The sequence below is a fragment of the Arachis hypogaea genome, chromosome 1 (genome assembly GCF_003086295.3).
Source record: "Arachis hypogaea cultivar Tifrunner chromosome 1, arahy.Tifrunner.gnm2.J5K5, whole genome shotgun sequence".
NCBI lineage: Eukaryota > Viridiplantae > Streptophyta > Magnoliopsida > Fabales > Fabaceae > Arachis > Arachis hypogaea.
In genome coordinates, this window is record NC_092036.1 from 107,704,370 (window position 1) to 107,723,081 (window position 18,712).

The following is an 18,712-nucleotide window of genomic DNA, read 5'->3' on the forward strand; positions in this document are numbered from 1 at the left end:
GGTCAATGCGAAGCAAGACAAAGCCAAGAAAAGAAAAGGAAGGAAGGAAGGAAACAAGGAACAGTCAATTTAGCGTCCCTCCAAAAAGAAGTCTATCGGTGTCTCTAAACCACGTGACTCTTCAACCTCCTTAATTAGCTTCTATCTAAGCTAAAATGGAACCATCAGTGAATAATTTGGCTAAAATTTTTATATATGAATAATTTTAATGAAAAATACAAAAATATTTGATCATTTTAGTGTTTTACACGATTGTGGTAGTAACACAAAACGTTTTGTAGTAAAAAAAAATTTAATCATAAAAGAACAAAACGTTACTGACGTTTTGTAATAAAAAATATTATTTTAATTATTAAAACACAAAATGTCATTGACGTTTTGTTAAAAAAATATTATTTTAATTGAAAAAACACAAAATCTCACAGACATTTTGTAAATAGCCATAATTATGTTTAACACACAAATTGGTTCATGATGAAAGATTTCACTTCTAGTAATATAATATTAAAAAGAAAAAGTTCGAATAATTTAGGAATAATGATTTTTATGACGTAATTTAGCTTCCTATTAATAATGAGACGTGTCAGCTAGTAGAGTTGAATAATCTCAATCCCCAAGAGGAAAGCGACGGAACAACGCAAGCACCATGAGGCATGAGCTAGCTAGCTAGCGCGTTCCGTTGCATGTAAAACTTGTTTTTGTTTTACTTCTAACGCCGCCTTTAATAAATACCATTAATCAATCTGCTCCTTCAGTAATCACTTCTCTTTAATTAGAAAATTAACTAATATGTTGCCAGTCCGAAAGAGACAATTAACTGATAAGTAGCTTTCGAGTTAATAAGAAAGTTCCTGAAAGGAAGCATGTATATGTATGTGTAGAGCGTAGGGTAAAGGAAAAAGGGGGCCGGGCAAGTAAAGAGACTACACGAAACGGGGAACAATGGAAGCAGAAAGCTCCTCTTAGACCAATGGAATATGATGGACCCGACCCGCCAGCGATGAAATCATCTTCCTTATTTGTCACAATTTCCCATTACCCATTTCCTTGCATGCCATATTGCCATGTGACGCCAGTTTTACATGCATATAACAAAACGGACCACTCACATGCGCGCGTGCTGAACCATCCATTTTTTTAATATTAGTTAATACAGTAAATTCCAGTTAAGTAATACTACTAAATATGTGACGTGGATACACAGTTCTTTCATGCAATGATTTATGTGACAACTGGCCTGCTCCTAGCCCTATGTTGAAAGTATGCACTTGCACAGGACAACTATGTCATGACAAATGGGAAATATATGCCTTCATTTTACAAGACCAAAACAAAAAAACTAGTAAAGAATTGATACTAGAAAGAAAAAAAATGTGTAAAATGCCAAAGGGAAATTCATGAAATGGTCAAATCTCAATCAGTTCATGCAACCTCCTCCTTCACTTCATGAACAATTCAAACCCTCCCGGTTACCCCACCTATAAAAATCATTGAAATTAATAAAAGTAAAAAGAAAGAAGAAAAAATTAAATAAAAATAAAAATACACATCAAGCGGACCACCCTAGAACCGGAACCCAAAGGCGAACTAAAGCGAGCGCGCGCGCGCCATTATTCATTCACTTGGGTAACGCACCCACCACGTTGGCACATTTTCAAGAGCGACCCACCACCCTATCTTGTCCTTTTCCTCTTTTTCTTTTTGGATTTCAACAACCTTCTCTTTTTCTTTTTTATTTTCATCCTTTGAATAATGGTTTTAGTTACGGTGTGACCGATCTGGGTGGGGTTCTGCTCTCCTGGGGTGGAGTATGACCCTCCGATCCTTTAGAAGGATCATCAGACGACTGTCTCAAACCCTCATCGGTCTCGCCACGGTTCATCTCCTCAATCATGCGAACCACGTCTTGCATGTTGGGCCTTTGGTCCGGCACAACAGACACACAAGCCATTGCAATCTGCAACAGCTGAACCATCTCTTCCTCTATGTTATGGAACCTCATCAGCTCCGCATCGAACACCTCCGCCGTCCACTCCTCCCGGACCACCGATTGCACCCACCGGGGGAGATCGATGCCTTCTTCCCCAAGCGACGCTTGGTTTGGTGCCTTCCCTGTCAATAGCTCCAACAGAAACACTCCAAAGCTGTACACATCAGACTTGAAGGTTGCCTTTCGGGTTTCTACCACCTCAGGCGCCCGGTAGCCTGCCACGCGGTTCGAGGGGCCCCCGTTTCCGAACAATGGGTTGAGGCCGAAGTCTGAAACGGCAGCTTCATGGTCCGGTCCGCGTAGGAGGATGTTGGAGGATTTGATGTTGCCGTGGACCACTTTGCCTGACACGTGGAGGCATGCTAGGCCTCTTGCTGCTCCTAGTGCAATCTTCATTCTGTTGTCCCAGTCTAATGGTGTTCTCCCAGACCCTCTGCTCCCTGGAGTCACAAACATACATTGATAACGATATTCATGTGGTTAAACTATGGTTATAGTTGTAATCACATATAGCAATACATAACAGGTGCCGTAACATACTTTTATTCACATTGAGTAATGTAATGTTGGCCAATCAAAAATCATTGTCTACTAGTATCGTTGCAACGACAATGTATTTTGATTTTTCTTGTCCCATGCCATGACCGGTTTAGCCCAATATATATATCACAATCCAACTATTTCGTGAGGCCACAAAAATGCACATATTGATATTTCAAGACATAGCTATCAATAGAATTTGCGGTCAGAATTTTTTTAGTAGATTTTTTTCTCCCCCTCACTTACACGGTCAAGTGACTTTACTCTGCTTTAGTATAGTAGGGTATGGGACTTTTTTGTTCCACTTTAAAGGAGGATAAATAAAGAAAAGGCGTAAAAAATTGTCGGTGAGACAAGGGTCCTTGGTTTATGATGAGTCATGAGTGTTTGTTGTTTGTTTAAGTTGAAGGGAATGAAGATACTGTCTCTCACTTATGAGTTTGAGAATGTTTGCTTCACAAGCATAGTTTAAGAGGCAGCAAGAAGCAGCGCACTCTATGCTGCTTTAGATACTTCACACTCACGATACACCTCCTTTAAACTAATAAACAATTCTCCCCCGTTGATTAATATATAGACTAATGAACATGATGCCACTAATACTGCTGCTAATACGGTACACACATACCTCCATTATCATTCATCAATCTACGAGCCCACGCCAACACAAATTCTAAAAAGCACACATAATATGCTAAACAGTGACACTATTATTAAATTATAAAAATAACCTAATCTCCACAACTATTACCAGCTGTACCCATTCAATTCAGTCAAGAAATTCCTGTATGAACACACCGAATACCAATAAGGAAAGTACGCTATTCTAAACCCAGCACTAATGCCTAATGGACTACAGTACTAGAAATCAAGTCGAATTAATTTAATTAATTAAAATGAAAGAGAAGGTTGTTACCGTGGAGAAGAGCAGAGAGGCTGCCGGCGGACATGTAATCGTAAACGAGCAACTTCTCATCTTTGGAGTAATAGAAAGCTCTGAGAGGAACCACATTATCGTGTTTGATCTTCCCAAGAACCTCCATTTGCATCTCGAACTCTTTCTTAGTAACAACTACGTCCTTCAGCCTCTTCACAACCACCGTCGTCCCTTCCTCCAGCACCGCCTTGTACGATGTACCCACGGTTCCTTTTCCAAGAACCTCCGCCGACGCCCGAAGAAGATCCTCCAAGTCAAAGCTGTACACTCCTCCCTCGAAGAACACCAATTTGTTCCTCTCTGCTTCCGCTGATCCTCCCGTTATGTCCTCCTTCGACGACGAAGTTCCTGCCTCCGCCGGTACTCCACGTGCGGCAACAGGAACCACCGGTTTCGGAGGTTTAGCAGGTTGCCGCCGCTGCCTCTTTCTGAGACAGAGGAAGAGTAGAAGAAGCAGAAGCAGCAAGCCGACGACGGAGCCGATGATAATTCCAACAATGGCGCCGGTGGATAGTTTGTTTGACTTCTTGTGAACAGGTTTTCCAGGTGGAATTTCCCCCGGCGAGGGCGCCGGCGCCGGGAAGAACGGGCTGCAGGCCGGTAAAGGTCCGCCGCAAAGATCTATGTTTCCGGCGAAAGATGATTTGGGGAATTTTGCGAGTGTCTTGGGGATGGAGCCGTTGAGATTGTTGTTGGAGACGTTGAAGTCGTTCAATTTGGCGGTTATGCTGGGGAGTGTGCCGGAGAAGCTGTTGTTCTGGAGAAAGAGACCAGTGAGGTGAGTGAGGTTGTTGACCGAGAAAGGAATGGAGCCTGTGAAGTTATTAGAGGAGAGATCCAAGCGAGTCAAGCGAGTTAGGCGAGTAGCGGAGGAAGGGAACTCGCCGGAGAGCTCATTCTTCTGGAGGTAGAGACCGCGGAGAAAGGTGAGGTTGGAGAAATCGGAGGGGATCTGGCCGGTGAGGCCGTTGGAGCGCAGGCTGAGAACGCGGAGGTTGGCGAGGCGGCCGATGGTGTCGGGAGGGATGGGCCCCACTAGTCCAACGGCGGGCAGGCGGAGCGAGTACACGTAAGAATTGGACGAGTCGCATTGAACCCCGACCCAGTTGCAGGCCGAGTCGGACGCGTTCCATTGGATTCGATTCTGGTGTTTTGTTTTCGAGATGAAAGCAAGGAGGGCTTGTTTGTCCTGAGTTGGCTCCGAGTTGACCCGGTAACTCGCCATCACGAGGAGGAAAAAGACAATAGTAACGCTGCGAGAGATCAGCGCCATTGCCGGGGGTGCGTGTTTTTTGCGCTCGATTTTGTGAAGATTGATTGAGAATAAAATAATGTGGTGCGTTTCTATATTGGGATATTATTTACGAGGAGAAGAGCGTTTTGGTGCCACGCCGGAAGAAGGAGTTTTCCGGCGGAATGCCATCAGAAGAGTGTGTATGAGTGAAGACTGAAGAGAGAGAGCAAGGACAGGGTTTTGTTCTGTTTTGTGATTTCACTCTCTCTCCCTCTCTCTCTCTCTCTCTGCATTATCACGAGGTCTCTAAAAACTAAAAAGTTAAAAATTTACAATAAAAAATAAAAATAAAAAAAAAGGAAAAAGAAAAGCTGATACGGAAACAGAAACCACTCTCGCTGGCACTGGTCCAAGCTCCGGACGTTTTTTTTTTCTCTCTTTTTCTCTTTTTCCAATTACTTCCGGTCAAATTGTTTTTCTACAACGCTTTTTCACCGCTTCATGCTCTGTTTTATCCCACGCGCTCTTGTGTTTCGTGTAAAGATATCATTTAAGAGTATTAAAGAACTTGGTTGATACAGAAATAGATGCTTTTATTTTATATAGTGGAGAGAGGGGCAAAAGAAGGACAAAATAAAAGAAAGAGGGAGTTTGTTGTCGCTGTATGGTGTCTGGTGTAGGGACTTGGTGTTTCGTATAGAGAGAGATATTCAAATGAGTGAGATACTTACTGATACTACTTAATTAGTACTTACTATGGTTGGGTTGTATGAGAGTTGAACATTGACTATTTGACTTGGTGAAATGGACGGCGATCGTCGGAACTGGAGAGTGGACAGTGGCGATTTGATGACATTTGACAAGCTTGGTGTATAACAGCATAGCGCGTTCAGCATTCATTCATTGTGGATTTTATTAGCCGTCCTGCTCTCCATCACTTTCCTCTTTTTCTGTTCACACCATTTTGGTCAATTCCCATGAAAATGTCATCACCGTTTTAAAAAATAAATAAGATGTTTAGGATAATTTTATTGAATAAAAATGCCGCTTATTTTAGAGTGAGAAGACTATATATGTAATGAACTGAATCTTATTTTTGTAACTGCGGTCTAAAATGCACCAATTTTTTGTGGTTCATCGTGCACTATGTCATTTACTTGTCAGATGATGTCAAAGTGTATCTGTGGAAATAAACATACATGATGCATTATAATTAGAGTAAATTACTATTTCTATCCACGAAAGTTGAAAATGTTGGCACATCTATCCATAAAAAAAAATTATCATTTGTACTCATAAAACATGAATTCTATATAACAAAATTATCTAAACACTAAAAAATCCTATAAAATTTTTAAATTACCCTTATCATCATCTGCATCATCTTTTTCTTTCCATCACCATCACCACCACTAACCCCATCCTCTCTTTCTCCTTCTATTTTCTGAGCTCGTCGCCGCCGCCAAAATCCGTCAACTCCTTCTGCTCTCTCTTTCCCTCTCTTCCCTTCTGTGATTTGCTTCTCTCTCTTTTCTACTTTTTTAAATGGTTGCGTGATGTAGGTTTGGTGGTATCTGAGTTTGCAGATTGAAGAAGAGCGGGTGGAACCGCAGACTGAACATGGGTTGGATCGGAGCTCTGTGTTAGCGAGAGATGGAGGACTAGTTGGAACAGGTTGGGGGTAACGGTAGCGATTAGGTAGCGACGGCGACTCTAGGGTTGTGAAAGGCCGCGAAAATAGAAGGCAACGGTGGTCCTAGGCTCGCGGAGGTGAGGCGAGGGAAAGAAGAAGAAAGAGAGAAGGAAAGGGTGGAGGAGGAAAGAAAGGGGGGAAAGGACGCGGTAGCAGCAAGTGGAGGTTGGGTGGGACTTGACGGCGCCAGCAACTGTTGAATGTCGAGGTGGTGGTTACGCAGAGGAGCAGAGAAGGGAACAGGGGTGAGAAGGGGCGAGAGAGAGGAAGATGAGAGAAAATCAGGTGAGGGGGCGACAACTTGGTGGTCGCCGATGGTGGTGCGGTGGTCTGAGACAATTTGCTTTTTCTATTATTATTGTTGTTGCTTTATGTGAAGAAGATGATAATGGAAGTATAGTGGTGGTAGTGGTGGTGATGGTAGTGATGAAGGAAATGAGGTGGTGGTGCCTTTGAACTCAAAGTTTGAATCAAGCAAAGAAGAGACAGAAAAGGAGAGAAGGAGGGGTGGATGATGCGAATGATGATAAGAGTAATTTGGAATTTTTATGTGATTTTTTAGTGTTTAAATAATTTTATTATATAAAATTCATATTTTATGAGTACAAATAGTAATTTTTTTTATGAATAGATATGTTAGTTTTTTCAACTTTCATAGTAGAAATAATAATTTACTCTTATAGTTATTTTGAAAGTTAAAAAGCACATCGACAGAGTTATACAATGTGATCTTTCCAAGTAGGGGTGCACAGACCCGGCCCGACCCGGTCCCGAACACTTTAGGAACTAATTTGGAGTGATTTCATCGGGTTTAGGGTCGGATATGGGTCTCAAAAAATAGACCCGGTCATTATTTCGGGTCGGGTCCAGTCCATATCTCGGGTCACCCGAAGTCGGCTCGGTGGCCCGGTCATCATACATAATTAATATTTTGTGTTATTAGTGATGGATCATGACTATTCTTACGTGGAATTTAAGTATTGTAAACCTTAATATTTTGTGTTATTAGTCGTTATAAGACTATAAGTTAATGTTTTATGTTTAGAATGCATAAGATTTTAGACTAATACATAAGATTGTGTTATTTATATTAATTTAAATATTTGGTATTATTAGACAATATTAGTATTGATTGTGGTTATGCTTTAATATTGATTGTGGTTATGCTTTAATTTTGAAGAATGGTTGGTTCTTGTTATATTTTTCTAAGTGAATTTTACCATGTTAACTAATGGTTGGAGCCTTGGAAATTTGGATATTTTTACATGCAAGTTTACAAGAAGGTATCAACGTAATGTAATGTTAACGGCCTGATTTTCACCTGATTTTTACCCGGTATAATTGTAGCCCGAAAGTGTATTGGTTTCATCGGGTCTAGGGTCGGATTCGGGTCTAATAAATAGACCCAGTATATATTTCGGGTCGAGTCTGGGTCATATCAAACCCGACTTCACCCGACCCATATGCACCCCTATTTCCAAGTCCGTAAGAATGTATGCAACATGTATTGTCCAATTTGAAACGAAGACCACATATTTGGCGCTAACTAGCTAATTTAATTAGAAAAGTATAAAGAACTCATTTTAAAGGAGAAATATTAGTCAAATTTTTTGTTATAAAATTATTTTTAATTTGAGTAAAGTATATTTTTGTTTTTAATATTTATAATTTTTTAAAAAATATTTATTATATTTAATTTTATTTAATTTTGTCTTTAAATATTTTTAATTAATTTAATTTTATTTCTAACATTTTTTTATGTCAAAATTATTCTTAGAAGTTTTCAACTTTTTTTTCTAATATTTTGCGTGAAATTAATAAACGGATAACTTTGATACAAATCGAAAATGTTAAGGGCAAAATTGAATATAACTAAATGTTAGAGAATATATTTTAAAAAAATTATAAATGTTAAAAACAAAAGATATATTTTATCCTTTTAACTTTTATTTTTGGAGAATCTAGATTTTAAAATTAGATTTTAGAATATAGAATTAAAGACTTATAATTAAGGATTTAAAATTTAGAATTAAAAAATCAGTTAAAAAAAGTTAGACGTGTAATTAAACTCATTTAATTATTTGATATATATATATATATATATATATATATATATATATATATATATATATATATATATATAAGTTTTTGTTCAATAATAATATTGTAACTCTCATTTAGTCATTTATAAATAAGTTTAGTGAAACATTCCACAACATACAATTGTTTAATCTGTTTGGCATGATGTTGTATCAGAATTTTAGAATAATTTGAAACATAAATAGGACCATTAAAATTGAATTTTAAAAGTGAGAAATATAATAAGTTATTCTCTCTATTTTAAAATAAGTGTTTTTTTATTTTTTTTAAGTTTATTGAAAAATTTAACATATCTAGACAAAGTTTTAAAATGGAAGGATTATGTTAGTTTTATAATTGACACGATGTGCAAGCTTATCCACCATATTTTACTAGATATATAGGATAGGAGATTTGGGAGGAAATGGAAAACTTTAGGCCCATTCCTAGTTCATGTGGCCTTCCACCAAAACTTTAACAAAGGTCCACAGCAGCTATTAACAATGTGCTTGTACCTAGTAAATAATCGACTCCAACAATAATGCAAGTGCGATTTTCTCAATAAATAATCAAACTAGCTAGCTTTATTCTATAAACTATTTCAGCACTTAAATTTCCTTTTATGACATTGTAGTTCTCATCTTGCTTTTTTTATTTTATTTTTTTTCCCTTTTTGTTTTTATACATTGGTATTGTGGAAAGTCAGATACACTTCAAGTTAATTAAGTGGCTCCAAAGGAATAATACAGGATGCCAATAATTTGATACACATTAGGTGCTATCAAAACTTTATTTCTAATCTCCCACTTAATAATAATAATAATAATAATAATAATAATATATAATCAGATCAGATGTGAGGTTTAGGGCCATATAACACTTCTAACCTTCACCATTCCTTATCTTAAGGAACAACCAATAGTAATAGTATACTAATACTTAGAACTTAGAAGAAACAAGAATTGATGAAATAAAATACGACATAGCAATTGGAAGTGGATACATACATTAATAAATGCCGGCAAATGGAATACGAATGGACCTACTTCCAAGTCATATAAGCATTCAAGCAGCACATTGCAATCTTCATCTTATGTTTCCACCCAATAGATTTATGCCACAAATTCACATACTTGAGCCTTTTTGTCCCCACCATGTTCGTATAATTTTTCATACGTCCTATTTTTCCACATGACAAACAATTTCATGAGGAACATATTCTAGTGCTCTAAAAGAAAAAGAAAAAAGAAAAATTATGGATATGGCCCCATTTCATATTCGGCTTGACTAACTACAAATCATCGAGAACTAAGTTAGCAATTTGCAAATACGTACATAAGAAGACAAAAGCTAATATGTGAAGAGCTGAAAATGTATAGAGCTTAAATGTTCATAATACATAAGAGAATCAGAGAATGTTGATGAGAAGAAATAATGGATCATTGTATGTTTCAAAGGTGAATTTTGTATTAACTTTCATGGTTGTAGAATATAGATTTATAAGATCAGAATAAAAGGCTGTAGCAGATTTGTTTAATTTGGATTGGCATATTCATAAGAGTGAGGATGTCTCTGCAAGAGATGTTGACACTCAAATCAGCAATAGTCTAACAATCTAAGAAATATAAGAATTAGGAGTAGATGACATATCTTGCGTATGTGTTAAGTTCTTTATTTATAATGTTTTGACGATGAATCTGAAAAACAAATTCAGGTAGATCTGTGCGGAATATACACAAGATTACGTTTTTTTGAGATAATATTAAATTTGGTCTCTAAATTTGTATGTGAGCCTCAATTTTGTTCTTAAAGTTTCAATTGTTTTTATTTAGTAAACTTTACGAACATAACTCATGTTAGTTTTTGAAATAATTTTCAACGTATAAACTTAACGGAACACTGTCGTAGACTGTGTAAAATAATGTCGTTTTAGTTTTGACACTCAAATAATCCGAAAACATCATAAATGGTGTTTATTAAAATTTTACCTAACAAAATAAGTGATATGACGCCGTTTTTGAACTATTTAAAAGACAAAACAAAAACTGCATCATTTTACAAGTTTCAACTTGACATCTGACTGTTTATATATATAGGGACTAAGTTCTTTAACAACCCGTGTTATTTAAGTAATTAACCAACTTTTTTAGTATATTGTTACAATTAGCAACTTCCTCTTCCAAATGTGTGCTGCTTCAATGTCTCACATAGTTGCTACCTACTGCTAACTGCAACTTCAATATGGTGTCATAGTCATTAGTAAATTGCATGAACGACATCGAATTGAATACATTCAACTAATTACAGCAAATATGCCTGCAGCAGTTCCTGTCAACTAGCTAGCTACTCACTGCATGAATTTTAACTCTTATTTCATGGAAGCATCTACAGTAAGTGTTACATGTTAGTATATATATGAGCATATGTCAAATCAAAGAAATAAAAAGAAAGGACTATTAATTACTTGCAAAGCCAATAAACTTTTTTCCTTTTGATTTCTTATAAGGCCTGAAGGAGTGTATGGACCCATGGATACATATGCACATGTCAATGGGAATATGATGAAGACTTCAAAAGCATATTACAATAAGAAATGGTCCCCTAACACCCCCCAGTAGCCAGTGCCATCATTGGAACCTTTGCTTAGACAACAAAATACTGTCAATAACTTAGTTCCAATTATGAGACTATAGTAGAGTAGACTTTCATCTTGGTTTCTGCTCCATTATTCATTGCACTATCATCAATATTCTTTGTTAAATTTTGGAATTGGACTTGAATGTTTAAAAAGTTTGTTAGCTAGAAACAAGAGTCCTAAAGCCACCCTTAAATTGGACCTATAGCTATATTATGCAAAGGTAAGTGGGGCATTATGCTTCTACTTGCAACCACAAATCACTAAGGCATTCAGCAGGTTCGAGAGCTCAAAATTTTAATCATTGACATAGGCTTAAATGAATCATCACTTCCCTCTTTGCAACTATACAAGCATTACAAGTTTATGACAGACTAGAGAAGTGAATTCCTACCATCTTTTTAAATCATTTTTTAGCTATATTTATTATATAAAAAAAAACCAATGTTAAGTATATACTAAAATCAGTTATCAAAATCAACCACTAGTATAAAATGTATATTAAAATACAAAATATATATTGAAAATGAGTTAGATAATATATGTATTTATACACAAATACATAGTAGCAGATTTTAGTATACAAATAATATTTTTTGAAAAAAAAAATATACCAATATAAATGCATAGCCTGAGATATATATTTAAGCTTAGTGAATATTGAAAATTGATGACAAAATTGGACAAAACAAAACCTGAAATATGAAATGTTGCAAGTGAAATTTCCTAAACTCTTATCAATATCCTCCTTTCTTTGTTTAGCTTTTAGTGTATAGTAGTATGTATATGTATATCATAGACTAGTCAACAGGAATAGCAGGTTGCCAAATGCCAATATGTAAAACATTATGTACCATTTCATACATCAATTTTCCTGTATTGTATTTGTCAATTCTCAGTTTCATCTGTCAAATTGGATATATACTACCACTCAACTGTAAAGAGGCCCACTACTAAGTGTCACCATTCATTTCCATTGTTTTTTTTCTTCCATGTGTCCCTCCTAGAAAGGTATGACTCATCACATAGATAATTTTTACCTACAAAAGTACGTTCAGAATTTTTGACTATTATGAAGCTGTTCACAACACATGATTAACATGCAGTTATTAAATATGGTACAAACACCTTCTACTTCTAAATAATTAATACTAGAGAGGAGGGGGATTAAGTGATGATCAAACTCATGATGATATAGTGATATATATTAATATATGTAGCATCATGATATGTTAACCAAGTCTAATTGTAAGATTTCATATTATAATTCAGACTTTTTTCTGAACTTCATATTCTTATTATGCATTGCAGTCTAATATAGGTGACATGTATTGGCAAGAATGAAGCACTTCTTTGTAATATTGCAATTCTTCATGTCCTTACAAAAAAATAATCATCCAATTAAAATTAATAAATATAATCATCTACATACATATTAAATTAAACATTTTATACATCTATTGTTCACATTATCTAGTATTCTCATTGTCTACTTATATTTTTCCATCATAAAATTTCTGTCTTTTTAATTTAATTTCCTTATATTATATAAAAACATGTTCTAACCCTGATAGCAATGGGGTAATCAAAGTCAAATTCTCAAATTTTCACAATTTTGGGTTAAAAGCAGAGAATTTGTGCATGTACAAATGAAATTGATGAGTGTGATCATTGAGACTGTTTGATAACTCCTTATCAAAACAAGAAACGTGCTCCCCATAATTTCTTGCGAAATGGCTGAATATGGAAAGAAACAAAACGAAAAAGGGGCGTCTGTGGTTCATAGTTTTCCACGCCACCATTCCCTCCATATCCATTATCCACAACACCATCACCCCTTTCTCTCTGTCATTCTCATAATAATAATAATAATCACCTCCGTTTCACTTTCGGAGTGTACTTCCAACTTCCGAGGAAACTGCATTACTTCACTTTCTGCCATTTAATTTTATGTCATACTTCTTCAAATCTTGCATGCTTTAACCACCACACGCCCATGGCTTCTTCTTCTTCTTCATGTTATTCTTCAGTGTCTAGACTCATTCTCAGAGGCAATAGGGTTCTCCCATCGGATCCTCTGTTTAGGTCAACGCCTTCAACTTCTTCTTGGAATACCCATCTTGGTACCATGTCATCTGACTTTTCTGCTGCTGGAAACTGGGCTTTGCTTATCTGAATGATTTTCCTATAAAGTTTTGATTTTTAGTTTTTTCCACTTTTTGGGGTATCTATCAGGTGTAAAAGGCGACATTTTTCTGCGGTATAATGGAACAAGCTGCTGTTCAATCCGGATCGAGTTGCGGGGTTCGTTGACTCCCATTATCCATGAAGTTTCTAGAAGGTAATCTTTTGAAGCTGAGAAGCTCTGATTTTTGCAATCCTAATATGTGTTGGAACTTTAGGATTTGTGGCAATCGCGGTTGACTTGATTGAGTGAGAATCAGATTAGAGGTTAATGAATTGATACTGTTGCATCACTTACAAGTCATATATTGGTTGACTCCCCATAGTGTTAGAATCAAGAACCTGCTTGTGTTATATCAAACATATATTGGTTGGTCCAATTTGTGTTTGTGATAGTTGAATGGATAGAGGTTTAGGGTACTTTAGTTAGTATTCATAAGTTGAGAAAACGCAGTGAACTGTTAATCTCATATCTGAAACATGGAATTTATGTTTGGTGAAACAGTTCCTGAATCCTGATTCTATCTTAAATCTGGAACATGGGAAGAAAAAAAACGAAAAAAGAAAAAGAAGAGGGAAAGAAAAGAAGCATTCTAGTGAGCATTTCCATTTGCTATGCTTCGGTTTAAGCAACTTGGTCATTGGTCCCTTTGTGCTAGTTATCTTTATGTTTGTACTAAACCTGATGGAAGTACTTGCATTGCTTTAGATTGTCCTGCTTTTACAATGGTACTGGTGGATAAATCTTTGGCTGTATCCTGTTGCTGGAACATCTATGTTTGCATATTTTATATATGTGGAACAACTTGTGCTTTTCTACGTTTAGGAAGTTTCAAATGTTGTGCAAGGCTTCAACAAATGTATCTGGGGATGTTCCTGAAAGTTCTGGGGGATTGAGCCAGTATGAGAAAGTGATTGAAACATTAACCACTCTTTTTCCTGTATGGGTAAGTCCAACACTTTCTTATTTCAATATAGCATCAGTACCTCAATCTTCTCTAATTTTTTGTTTATCGGTCAGTAGTCTGAAAGTTTGCTGATTTACATGGACAGGTCATCTTGGGGGCTATCGTTGGCATTTACAAGCCAGCTGCTGTAATTTGCTATGTCATTTCAACTACTTACATGGTTGAATGGAAATTTGTTGATTAACTTCTGTGACGTTGTGGCTTTTTCCAGGTAACTTGGTTGGAGACAGACCTTTTTACTCTTGGTTTGGGTTTCCTTATGCTGTCCATGGGCTTGACATTGACGTTTGAGGATTTCAGGCGATGTTTGCGAAATCCGTGGACAGTAAGGGACTAATCACTTATCTAAAATGGAAAATGTATACATTAGTTTCTCCATTTTTATTTTTATTTTATTTTTTTCTTTGCAGGTCGGTGTAGGGTTTCTTGCACAATATTTGATCAAACCCATGCTAGGCTTTGGCATTGCAATGGTACTTATTATTAATGATTCATTTGGTTGGACCTTTAAGTTTCATATATCTCTGTCCACCATTTAAATTAGATTTTGAAATGTGTTATGTCTGCTTATATCCTATGATGTCTGCCGAGAATGTTGTCAAAACAATGATATCAGCCGTAATGGACTAATTGTTATTCCAGTAGTTTGCATCTCAATCACCATGCATAATATTCTAACATCAATTTCTGATTGTCAGACTCTCAAACTTTCAGCTCCTCTTGCAACTGGTCTGATTCTGGTCTCGTGTTGTCCTGGAGGTCAGGCATCAAATGTTGCAACATACATATCCAAAGGAAATGTTGCACTTTCTGTTCTAATGACAACGTATGTTTAACAAGTGTATGCATTCCCTTGCTTGCATCTTCTTCTTATTTGTTTTACACTTTTTCCTAGGTGGTCATCAGTAAAGCTCTTGTTACGACTCTTTTCTCTCTTAAGGTGTAAATTTTGTCACTTGAGTAGAAAATTTTCTTTCATTAATGTTCATGGATAGAAACTGGAATCAAGAGAGAAAATGTGGATAAAGTTAAAAAATTTAGCTGAACTAAATCAACTCAATATGGAGGTTTAAGCTATGCTTGGAACATGGAAGTTATATGTTTAGCTTTATCATCATTGTATTTTATTGTATCAAAGCAATTAACTTCTCCAGTATACACTAATGCCAGTATGCCATTAATTAAGAGAGCTTTTATTCTGAGATACTATTTTAGGCTTCAGAGAGATACAAATATATCATTTACTGTCCCCAGGTGTTCAACTATTGGAGCTATCATTATGACACCACTCCTTACTAAGCTTCTTGCAGGCCAACTTGTTCCAGTTGATGCTGCTGTAAGTTGTAGCACACTTGTCTTTTAGCCTCCATGAAAAGAATGTTGCAAAAACTTTTCTGCAAAATATAGATGTTGGATTGTAGACAGGATGCCTTGTCAATCTATAAGGCATACTCACTGTTCTGCGTTATATACAGAAGTTTTCCCATCGTTTGAGTCATGAAAATCCCCACTCCTATGTGTTAGTCTCACTCATGTACTGAAACTTTCATTTTTATTTTTTTCTCTTCTTCAGGGTCTGGCTATTAGTACCTTTCAGGTTGTTTTAGTCCCAACGATTGTGGGAGGTAAGAAATGGATCTTTCAAGTTTTATGTTATATTATTTGGTTGGACGGGAAGTTAAATATAACCTGATGTAATTTTTATTTTTTTATCTGGCAGTTTTGGCAAATGAATATTTTCCCAAGTTCACTGCAAAGATAATCACTGTTATGCCTTTGATAGGAGTTATTCTAACGACCCTTCTTTGTGCTAGCCCCGTAAGATGAATAAGTTTTCCCTACACCAAGATTTGATAACTACACCAATATTTGATAACTAGAATTTATACTCTTCAGATTGGGCAAGTTTCGGAAGTCTTGAAAACTCAAGGAGCGCAGCTAATACTGCCGGTTGTTTTCCTACATGCTGCGGCATTTGCTCTTGGTTATTGGGTTTCAAAAATATCATTTGGGGAATCCACATCCCGCACAATATCTATAGAGTGTGGGATGCAGGTAAATCTTTGTTATCTTCTTTGGAACTATCTATCTGGTTTGAGCCCATTTTCAAATTCTTAAAATGTCTGGAGTTTATTTGGATAAATAGTTTCTTAAGCACTTTCTAGAAAATAACTTTTGAAAAGTAATTTATTGGTAAGCTATTCTCTGTTTTGATGTGAAGTTACAAAAATATATGCTTTTAAAAATCTCTTTTTGAGAAGTTAGATATGTTAACTTCTTGAAAAGCACTAAAAGTGACTTTTTGGGAAGTTATATAAGCTATATAGCCAAACAGAGGAAAGTTAGAAGATGAGAAAAAGTTAGAAGATGTAACTTTTCTGCTTACAGAAAGTCTTGAAAGAAGTCATAAGTTATATGGTTTATGTTCCTTTAGTTAATTATATCATGTCTTTTAGAGTGGATTTTTAATATTTTAGCTTACAGAATTGTATTCATTCCCATTGGTAGTATCTTCTTTTGCTTGCCTACAAAGGAATTTCAGAAAAATTGACATCAAAGCACACGTTTGTGAATTTTTCATATCTTGAATAGTACTCAATAATTAAGAAATAATATTTAGATCAACAGTGCAAGATGACATTGAGCTGCATCAATAATACAAACATTTATATTCTCAATTGATGCTTAGACTTGTGCTTTTTCAAATATTTATGGAATCAGAATCAAGGTAACTCTCCAGGTCTCTAACCTTCTATTTTTTATTTTTTATCTGCAGAGCTCCGCACTCGGATTTTTGCTTGCTCAGAAGCACTTTTCTAACCCTCTTGTAGCTGTTCCTTCGGCCGTGAGCGTAGTTTGCATGGCAGTGAGTTTGAATATTTTCTGACCCTAGACTGTTTTACTTACTATTATTCATGTCTTGTAAAAAGAATTAGGAATCCAACAGTTTCTAATCTTCACTGTTTTGATGCAGCTTGGAGGGAGTGCTCTTGCTGTCTATTGGAGGAATAGGCCAATCCCTCTTGATGACAAAGATGACTTCAAAGAATGAGGGAAAAACAACAAAATCATGGCTTATCTTCAATGAATTGCATGCCCTACAAATTGTTTTCCTTTTTATATTAGGACACTATTTTTGTTTCCTTTTTAAAATTATTTTGAATCTACTAGCTAAGCAACAATTTATAAAAAAGAATTTCGGATGAGTTTAGGACATTTTCAACAAGCATCCCCCTTATGTGGTATTCTTTTTGGGGTGGTGGTCTTTTTTTCTCCATCATTTGTTAGAATCCAGAAGATGGACAGAATTTTGGAATGATGGTAAATAATATCTTTACATGATGTTGTTCATTTTGTGGCAAACAATATTTATACCATAATTGCTGGTTTACACATTATTTGTCAGTTCTTTTGTTTTATTATTATCAGAAATGATATAGCAAATGGTTACATAAAGGTAATTGCTTTTTTGTTTTGTTTTTCTTGTTCATTTTTCTTTTTTTTTTTTGAGACTATTTTTTTCCTTTATTTCCTATTTACAGTATTCATGGTGAGATTGATGTAGTGTGAGTTAATCTTGTATGTGCAATTTGCCTAAAATCATTTATTTATGTTTAATAAAAGTGAATTTTACCCAACCTCCTCTAAAATATTATATATAAAATAATATATAAGTTATTTTTCATGATGTCACATTTTAATTGGTTATTATTTTAATCATAGTTGGGTTATTTTATAATTTATTATTTGAGATTGGTAATGATATAATTTTTTAAAATATCAAAATTTCATTTCCGTTAATTGAAGCACATTTTCACTCCTCTATTTTTTCTTCATCAAGTATTTCAAGCATCGCGTGCATCGCCGTCGCATTTGTGACAAGAAGTGCAGTCATTGCCGTCTACTCCTTCTCACACATATCTTTCAGTGCATCATCTCTAGCGTTTGGTGGAGAGACAGAGACAGAAAGATTGAGACTGAGAGACAGAGACTAAGAGACAATGATTGAAATAAATCTCAGTATTTTGTTTGGTGCAAAATGGGAGACAGGAATTGAAACAATAATGAAACTCTAATTTAATTTGCACAAAGGATAAAATTGAAATTAATTAATTGAAATGAAAGTATTTTAGGTATAAAATGTTATTAAAGTTTTAGTTTCCATCTCTAAAAATTTCAGTCCCTGTGTTTCTACTTTTTGGAGGTACTGAAATACTGAAATTTTAGAGACAGAGACAGAAATTTTAGTACCAGTCTCTGAACTAACAAACACGATACTGAGTCTCAGTCTCTGTCCCAGTACCTCAAAACAAACGCTACAAATTTTCGTAGCCCGTAATGGTTAATTTGGTTATTAAATTTTTCATTAAAAAAACATATCTTTATTTAATTACAGGATGAAACATATATTCATATATAAAATATAATATAAAATAAATCTATTCAAAATAC

The 18,712-nt window shown here is 35.6% G+C and overlaps 2 protein-coding genes across 2 annotated transcripts; one reads left to right on the plus strand and one right to left on the minus strand.

Moving 5' to 3' along the window:
* Positions 1–1,286: 1,286 nt before the first annotated feature.
* LOC112708255 (probable inactive receptor kinase At2g26730) lies at positions 1,287–5,741 on the minus strand. Its single transcript, XM_025760438.3, has 2 exons — positions 3,447–5,741; positions 1,287–2,430 (listed from the first exon to the last, which is right to left on the minus strand). Exons 1-2 carry the CDS (start codon positions 4,738–4,740, stop codon positions 1,763–1,765), a joined length of 1,962 nt encoding a protein of 653 aa, XP_025616223.1. The 5' UTR covers positions 4,741–5,741; the 3' UTR covers positions 1,287–1,762.
* Positions 5,742–12,680: 6,939 nt separating this feature from the next.
* On the plus strand, positions 12,681–17,623 carry LOC112708260 (sodium/pyruvate cotransporter BASS2, chloroplastic). The gene is made up of 13 exons (XM_025760449.3): positions 12,681–13,231; positions 13,344–13,449; positions 14,119–14,239; positions 14,346–14,387; positions 14,472–14,585; positions 14,671–14,733; positions 14,959–15,086; positions 15,515–15,596; positions 15,834–15,885; positions 15,981–16,078; positions 16,157–16,315; positions 17,037–17,126; positions 17,235–17,623. Exons 1-13 carry the CDS (start codon positions 13,105–13,107, stop codon positions 17,310–17,312), a joined length of 1,260 nt encoding a protein of 419 aa, XP_025616234.1. The 5' UTR covers positions 12,681–13,104; the 3' UTR covers positions 17,313–17,623.
* Positions 17,624–18,712: the final 1,089 nt, after the last annotated feature.

Bases quoted from the DNA above. Each gene is read 5' to 3' on its own strand.
- LOC112708255 (XM_025760438.3), bottom strand. From the start codon at position 4,740: ATGGCGCTGATCTCTCGCAGCGTTACTATTGTCTTTTTCCTCCTCGTG. The intron at 2,431-3,446 runs GTAACAACCTTC...TTGTGACTCCAG, and splicing joins CCTCTCTGCTCTTCTCCACG to GGAGCAGAGGGTCTGGGAGA.
- LOC112708260 (XM_025760449.3), top strand. From the start codon at position 13,105: ATGGCTTCTTCTTCTTCTTCATGTTATTCTTCAGTGTCTAGACTCATT. The intron at 14,240-14,345 runs GTAAGTCCAACA...TTACATGGACAG, and splicing joins CCACTCTTTTTCCTGTATGG to GTCATCTTGGGGGCTATCGT. The intron at 15,087-15,514 runs GTATGTTTAACA...TACTGTCCCCAG, and splicing joins CTTTCTGTTCTAATGACAAC to GTGTTCAACTATTGGAGCTA.